This window comes from Rosa chinensis, chromosome 1, assembly GCF_002994745.2.
Source record: "Rosa chinensis cultivar Old Blush chromosome 1, RchiOBHm-V2, whole genome shotgun sequence".
Taxonomy (NCBI): Eukaryota; Viridiplantae; Streptophyta; class Magnoliopsida; order Rosales; family Rosaceae; genus Rosa; species Rosa chinensis.
The window spans coordinates 65,371,411-65,379,918 of NC_037088.1; the positions used below are offsets into that span (position 1 = coordinate 65,371,411).

An 8,508-nucleotide genomic window follows, 5' to 3' on the forward strand; every position below is an offset into this window, starting at 1 on the left:
GATTTATAGATCTAAAACACTTATATTCATTAAACTGTGCGCTCATTAGACCAGTTCTGAAATAAAACGCAGAAAGAGGTAATCTAACGAAGCCCAAGCCCCAAGGCCCAGTCCACTAGGCAACAGCCTAGGGAAACTGAAGCCCAAGCCCGATCCTGCACTCCTCACCTCAACCCTAGAGATCCAGCCAAAAGGACCAGCCAGTGAGCAACCCATCCTCATCGTTCCAGCGACCTCCCTCTGGCCTCCGCCATCGTTGAAGATTGTAGAAGAAAACCCCTGAACTCCGACTAAAAAATCAACAAATGACACTAAAAAAATCTCCTCAAAGCCTCCGTTGCTCCTCCGAGAATCTAAATGTCGCACCACCATGATCGTGGCTAGAGCACCAGAGCCGCACCACCCAGGCGAACTTGAGACAAAGCAGCTACCTTGCTGCCAGCCTGTCACCGATCTGCTCGCCTTCCTCTCCCCGAAGCACGCTGCCGCCTGGTATAGGGAATGAGGTTCACCACCGCTAGCGAATGCGAAACTAGGGTTTCGCCTTCGAGGTCTCTCCAAAACTCACAGAGGCCTCCTTATCAAATTGAAAACCTTTTAATTATTTATTTCTATGGAATACATGGACGGTTCATCATAATTGTAGTAAGTGTTGTTAGAACCATCCATTTGTTTGATTCAATTAGATAATTAAACGATTTCTGATTCAATTGATTTTTTACAAGGATACTTTTTAAAGGCTAATTTAACTCGCTCGCAACTCTCTAATTTTTTATTTTTTTTGATTGGGAAATTCTCTAACTTTTAAACATTTATTTAGAGATGGAGACATAAATTATATCATATGAGAGCAAAACCTCTTTAAACTGTACAAATAATTGCAAAATAAATCATCAAACTTGCTGCCAACCAAATTACTTAACAACCTTGGAAGGAAAGAAATTGCTATTTTAGACCCTAACCTGTCTCTCCTAAATCAGCTCATTTCTTGAGTCAACATCTTAAAAAACACGTTAATGTAACTCAGCTGGAAAGATATAAACAACGAGAAATTTTTCTGTCCTCCAGTAGAACCATGTCAGCCTGACACATGGTCTACCAACCCAATAGAATAACGCCACGTGGATTTATTTAACACCTCATATCATAGCAAATTACCCTACCTCCTACTGCAGTAAAACCAACGTGAAACAAAAAAAAACAAGAATCCACGTTAACAGCTATCGTTAACTGATGCAAACACTATTCGAAGGAACCCTAGAGAAATTTGTTTATCTCATCAACCCGAGAATTCGCTGCTACAATCTTGTTATCTTTCTATAAAGATTCAACTTCCTCTCTCCAACAATGAGTAGAGATGCAGACGATGATCATAATCAAGGTAAACAAAGCTGTTCAATCATGTTATTTTGAGTCTGATATGTATGTGTTTGGTACAAGTTTATGAACTTATTTATGTGTTTTTCGAATTGGGTTCCAACTGCGTTTGCTGCGTTTATAGTAAAAGTTCATGTACTTGCTTCCGTTTTCTCTTCCATGTTCTACTTGCTTCTGTTTTTTTTTTTTCCCGAATTGGGTTTTATTTGTTGCTTCTGTTGTTGCCATAGCTTCTTGCTTTGCTCATCTTTTTTCTTTTCTTTGGGTTTAGTTTGTTGCTTCTGTTGTTGCAAGTTGCTGCCATGAGTCTGATATGTATGTATTTGGTACAAGTTTATGAACTTATTTCTGTGTTTTTCTAATTGGTTCCAACTGCGTTTGCTGCGTTTATAGTAAAAGTTCATGTACTTGCTTCCATTTTCTCTTCCATGTTCTACTTGCTTCTGTTTTTTTTTCTTCCCGAATTGGGTATTATTTGCTGCTTCTGTTGTTGCCATAGCTTCTTGCTTTGCTCATCTTTTTTCTTTTCTTTGGGTTTAGTTTGTTGCTTCTGTTGTTGCAAGTTGCTGCCATAGCTTCTTGCTCTGCTCCTCTTTTTTTTTTTTCTCTTGAATTGGGTTTAATTTTTTGCTTTTGTTGTTGCAAGTTGCACCAACAATTTCTTGCTTTACTCGTTTTTTTTTTCCTTTTTATTTTTCTTCTCTTTTCCCCCAAGCTACATAGCTAGCTTCTTGCTTTGCTCATCCCCCCCGGCTACTTCGCTTAGGCTCTTCAATCTATTAGTTTGGTGCGTCCTTCTTCCTATTGTTTTGTTGGTTTCTTTAGGAGTTGTGTTCTAGAGTAAATCAACACCCCTCTATTATATTGATGATTGATTGGAGTGAATTACTAAATAATTTATTAGTCAATTTTTACATACTTGCTTCAGTGTTTTTGCTCCGATTATTATGAACTACTTTCACATTGTTTGCACCACAAGTTTGAAATACTATTCTTTAATATGATGGTGGAGTCCTTATATTTATTGGCATGTTATGATACTCATCTTGATTCATGCTTCTGTGTAATTGTTTTGAGCAATTTCTTTGTTCTTTTACTGTAGCTACATATTACACAACATATATACACCAATTTATTAATTGACATGCCTACATTAATTGACATAGAAGACGATGGAGAACATAGCATGGGAACTGCTTTGGGAAAAGATTCAATGTTTGTGAATTGTCAAACTAGTAATGATGATGACTTGTATGGAGTGATTGTGAATAGTGAGGAAGAAGCATATAACCTCTACTGTGAGTATGGTGCTAGAATGGGGTTTAGTGTTCGGATAATGCAGAGGAGGAAAACCAACAATGTTGTGAAGCAAGTTAATTATTGTTGTTCAAAAGAAGGTTTTAAACTAGATAGTGATCCTTCGGAAGTGAAAAAGGCAGATAGGCTAGACATTAGAACTGGTTGCACAGCAAAAATTCGATTTGGATTGCAAGATAACAATTTATGGAAAGCGACTCTCTTTGTCCCTGAACACAACCATAAGCTTGCAGAGCTAGAAGAAAGACAATTTTTGCGCTCCAATCGAAAAGTTTCAAATGCTCATCAGGGGGTGATTAGATCAATGAAAACCGCAGGTATGAGTACGATAAATACATATTCATATTTAGCAGAAGAAGTTGGGGGATCTCAAAATGTTGGATTTACAAAGACTGACTGCTACAATTTTGTAAGCAGAGACAGAATGATTATGCTTGAAGCAGGGGATGCTCAAAGCTTGATCAATTTATTCAAGAGAAAGCAAATTGAAGATCCTATGTTTTTCTACACCGTGCAAGTGGATCAAGAAAATCGAATGACAAACTTTTTCTGGAGAGATGGGAAGTCAAAAATTGACTTTGAATGCTTTGGGGATGTAGTAGTATTTGATACTACTTACCGAACCAATAAGTATAACATGATTTGTGCTCCTTTCGTTGGGGTTAACCACCATTGGAAAAATGTGTTGTTTGGTTGTGCATTTTTGCTAGATGAGACGACTGCTTCATTTATTTGGTTATTTGAGACATTCTTAGAAGCGATGGAGGGTAAGAAACCCAAGACTATCTTTACTGATAGATGTCAGGCAATGGCAAATGCCATTGAGAAGGTCTTTCCTGAGACCCGTCATCGTTTATGCTTGTGGCACATATCAAAGAATGCGGTACAAAACTTGAATTGGCTGTACAGAAACTCTGATTTTGGTGAACTCTTCAAGAAGTTGCTTTTTAGACGTGTGACAGAAGATGAATTTGAGTCTACTTGGGATGAAATAATACAGAAGTTTGACCTTGCAGGGAACACATGGCTCCAGACACTCTATAATCTTCGTGAAAAATGGTGTGCATTATTTAGCAAGGATACATTTTCTGCTGGAATATTATCTACACAAAGAAGTGAGAGCACAAACAATGTGTTTACCCTCATGTCTACTAAAACACTGAGTCTCACTGAATTTGTGCATCATTATGATAAACAGGCAGAACAAATGCGTTCAAGTGAATTGGAAGAGACTTTTCGATGCAATAACGGAATACCTACTAGGGCTGCAAAAAGTAGTGGAATTAAGAAGCAAGCTGGTATGGTCTACACTCGAAAAATTTATAATTTATTTGAGTTTGAGTTTATCGCTAGCTTGGCAGTGAAGATGGAGGAAGTTGGAAGTGATGGGACATTGCAGACATTTGAGCTTAATGAGGAGGGCCATAAAAGAGTGTACATTGTCCAATTCAATTCTTCGAATCTGACCATCTCCTGTAGTTGTCAGATGTACGAATCTATGGGCTGGTTATGTCGTCATGCTTTGAGGGTTTTGAATGTGAAAAATATTACTCAAATACCGACACAGTATATACTAAAGAGATGGACAAAGGATGCAAAGAAAGGAGTTGAGGCAAATAGTGTACCAGTACAAGTCAACGGTGACATTGCGAAGGAATACTTTAATGCGAAAGGCTTATAGTATAATCAGTAAGGGAGCAGAGACAACTAGTGGTAGTGACATTGCTATGCAGAAACTAATAGAAGCAGAAGAATTAATTGAAAAGAATATGAAGAAGTTATCTATTGCGGGAGTTCTTAAGGATAGCTGTACTGATGCTTCTGCTAGTGGTGCTAACAAAAATGATACTTCATTTGAGGAAACACCAGTACTAAATCCAGCAGGTGTGTGGCCAAAAGGCATAAGTAATAAAAGAAGAAAAGATGAAATGGAGAAGAAACAAAATAAAAAAGCACCCAAGAGCCAAGGTTCTAGTAAGTAATTTAACATTCTAAGCATTTCATAAAATGCTTATCAGTTATAGTATGATCAATTTATTGTTTTTATTATTTACCTGTGTAGGAAAAGTCAAGCCACCGATCAGTGGAGGGCCTTCACACACATCACTTCATGTAGTGCATAATTCAAGCTTGTCTCACCCATTTGTTGCATCGAATGGTACAAATACCATTAATGAGGTAAATTTCAAAGATTTTTGTATTATTATCATTTTCAAGGACTTAGATTCTTAATCTAGTTAATATGCAGCAATTTCCAACTATGAGCTTGCCAACAACTAATGTTTATGCTCCTTATGGTCTATATAATCAGGCTAGTTCAATTTTATTTCTATTATAATCTAACCTTAAACATGCTGTTATATCTATAGAATCCTACTTCTATGTTGCCATTTTCTCAAGTCAATTTAACATATGCAAATATGCATCAAGGGGGTAACTATATCACACAATTGAATCAGGTATAGATCATACCTTCACTGTCAAACTATTACTCCTAAACTTTATTATCCACTTCATTTTTTTTTTTCGTTACAGAATTCATCCACAAGGATTGCTGCAAACAATCTAACTAGTCAGATTCCTCGATCGAGCCAGGTTTGAATAATATATTTTTATGTATGAACAAACTGTTTTTATTTTTGTTAATTATAAATTGTTTCTATTGTAGGATTCTTACTCAAGTAGTTACGTGCAACAGTCCGATAGAGGAAAAGAAGTCTAATAATATATATATCATTGTAAGGTAATGCATACAAAAGTAAAACATGTTTCTTTTTTTCTTCTTCTTTTCTTTGTAGTGTACTTTACAGTGCAATAATTTTAACTCATTTCAAATATGAAATTTTTGCAGCTGTTCTATGAATTTGGTGATATGGATATGCTATGACTTTATGGGAGAAGACTTCATGATATGATACCAGTGGAGAAAAAACAACCAATTTCTCCAATAGTAGTAGTTGATTGGCTTAGATTTTGCTAAATACGGTTTTCAATAATGATCAGGATTTGGATTGTTATGTTATACTAATGAAGAGTATAAAATGTGTTTGTTTAGGATTCTGGCATTTGTTTTATATACTAAATGCTTAGTTAAAATGAGCTTAGTTATATATGCTCAGTAGAATCCTACTTCCATCCTTTTGTTTGACGTTTGATCCATGATCTCCCTTTTTTTTTTTTGGAGATAAGTCTCTCTGTCTCTGATGATTGTATATTGCTAATCTGTTCCATTAATATCCTTGAAAAATAATATGTGCACAGTACACTACAAAATATGTGGTACTCTTGCTCAATACAAACAAAATACGTGAACAGAACACATTGATCAATCCCTAAGCTTCTGTATATTTTAGGCAATCAACCATAAATTGAGTCGCAAAGAGCAAGCTCGATATCATTATCTATCCGATTACAAATTGCATCATAAATTTGTTTTGACCCCGTACTGTGCACGGCGTTGAGCCAATTGAGCATCATTTTCCCTTGTTGCTTCTGCAATTTTAGGTTTGCAAGGCTGAAACCTGCAAAACAGGTTTGGATAAGATTAAGCATCTAAGCCAACATTGATACAAGAGCATTAGGATTAGTCCCTCTCCTATGTAGGCAATCAATATTTTCATAACAAGTGAACAAATAATGAACTCATACCTTTATAGATACCGGTAAGAACTAAAATGAACATGGATGTCATACTTTTTTTTTTGGGCAACACATGCTATACAAAATTCAAAAACAACATCAAATATTTTGCATTGTGGTATAACTAGTGTTCGATGCATAACACCAACTAATCTATTACATTGTTAGGGAGAATATCACATTGCACTTACATCAGCAATTTTCAAAGTAGGCAATTGGCCATTTAATAAAAATAGTATGCATCAGACGTTAGTTGGAACTTGTACTTTAGATCAGTCCTAGAAAGAAAGTTAGATAATCAACCAGTAGCCTTCAGATGGCAACACAAAATCAAAGAGAGAGGTTTACAAAATTCAAAAGGAACACCATAGTTTTGTTTTGCTCACTCAAATTGATAAAAAAAAACCTAGACTAACGTAGGCCTAATATTTAATTACAGAAAATAAATATAGCTAAGCTTCTTTCTCCAGTTTCTTTGCTTTGGTAGAGCAGTAGAATTCAATGATATTTAGCTGCACACGTTTTGATTTTGGTACACTGGCTTTTCTTTAAACAACAAACTATACTACTCCTGACTCGAAACAGTGAACATATTTAATCAGTGACCAAATGCTTGAATGGATATGAACTTAACTCAGTAAAACAATGTTGAGGTAAACTCACCACTACATTAGTTGCAAACTAAAAGTTCCGAGGCTGCATATATATGAATGGTGATCATTATAAAAATTCTTATAAACATATATTTCTCAAGAGTCGACTCCTAGCTTTGACGGCTCCATTGCTGAAGACTTTTGAGTAATCTTACCTATCTCACCCTTCCATATATAACTAAGCTTTAGTTGTTTAATCTATCTTTTCACTTACTTCCTATAAATCCAGAGCATGAACAAACAGCAAATTTCAATACCCAAACCGAAATGTGATGCAATTTACTATTAATTTCAATTTCATGAACTGAAAAATCAAATCACAGATTTATATGAAAAGCTAAAAATCGCATTTGCTAAAGAGAATATGGTACCTGAGGGCTGAGGCAATTGGGTGTTGCTATTGGTGTGCTTCCGTTTGACTATTACTCTATAGCATACCCAACACTTGGGTGTCAAAATCAAATCTCAGAAATGAAATACTCAAGAAGAGAGATCTATACAAGTTTAATCAGTCTCAGATTCTATTACGGAACTAATCGAAATCGTTCAATCGAATGATACTCACCTTGTCATGGTCGGCTCAATTGCTCGATTCCTGCGAATTTAGTTTCTCTTTCTATTTCTGTTAATTTGGTTCTCCCATTCTCTCTGTGATTATAAGGATCGGGGTTGGAAGTATGGATGTAAAACTAACGCTCAAGAAAAATCACCCATCTAAGCACATGATCTACCCAAAAGATAATTGATAAAACTGAAGGGGAAAATCGCAGGGTTAACAAATCACCCAAATTCGAGTTTAGAACTATGACAGCAACAGCAGAGGATGAATATACTTTCAGTTTTTTGTGTTTTGATAGTGTTTGCATCAGTTAACGATAGCTGTTAACGTCCCGTTTAAGATTCTTGTTTTTTTTTTGTTTCACGTTGGTTTTACTGCAGTAGGAGGTAGGGTAATTTGCTATGATATGAGGTGTTAAATAAATCCACGTGGCGTTATTCTATTGGGTTGGTAGACCATGTGTCAGGCTGACATGGTTCTACTGGAGGACAGAAAAATTTCTAGTAGCACAATAATACTTAGGGCCACCACCCCAAAATTATATCAAAACCAAAAACCCTATATGGCTATATATATTACACTTCCCTTTCCTGTAGTACCACAACATCCCACATTCTCAAACTAGAGCACTAGACAAAAGCCTCTCCTCTCCCTCAAATCCTCCACTTTCCCAAGAACCAAAACCACGAGGGACGAAGTATCCACATACTTATCACCGTACCACCCCACCTTACAGAGCCAATGACACCGCCCCATATATTGTCTCTGTCACTACTCCCTCCATCATCCCCCAGCTATCTCTCTCCCTCCATCCTAGTGATGATGTGCCCGAGTGTTTGACATGGCTGAACTCATAGCCAAGTGGAAGTGTGTTGTTCCTCTGTTTTGGAAGCTTAATTAGGATTGTTTACAAAGGAGCAGTTGGGAGAAATAGCTGTGGGGTTAGAGAGGAGTGGCCTAAGG

At 36.5% G+C, this 8,508-nt stretch overlaps 1 protein-coding gene across 1 annotated transcript; it reads left to right on the top strand.

The window, feature by feature from the left end:
- The first annotated feature begins 2,521 nt into the window (after nucleotides 1–2,521).
- LOC112172362 (protein FAR1-RELATED SEQUENCE 5-like) lies at nucleotides 2,522–4,375 on the top strand. Its single transcript, XM_024309673.1, has one exon. The coding sequence runs from the start codon at nucleotides 2,522–2,524 to the stop codon at nucleotides 4,373–4,375; it is 1,854 nt and encodes a 617-aa protein (XP_024165441.1).
- The last annotated feature ends 4,133 nt before the right edge of the window (nucleotides 4,376–8,508 follow it).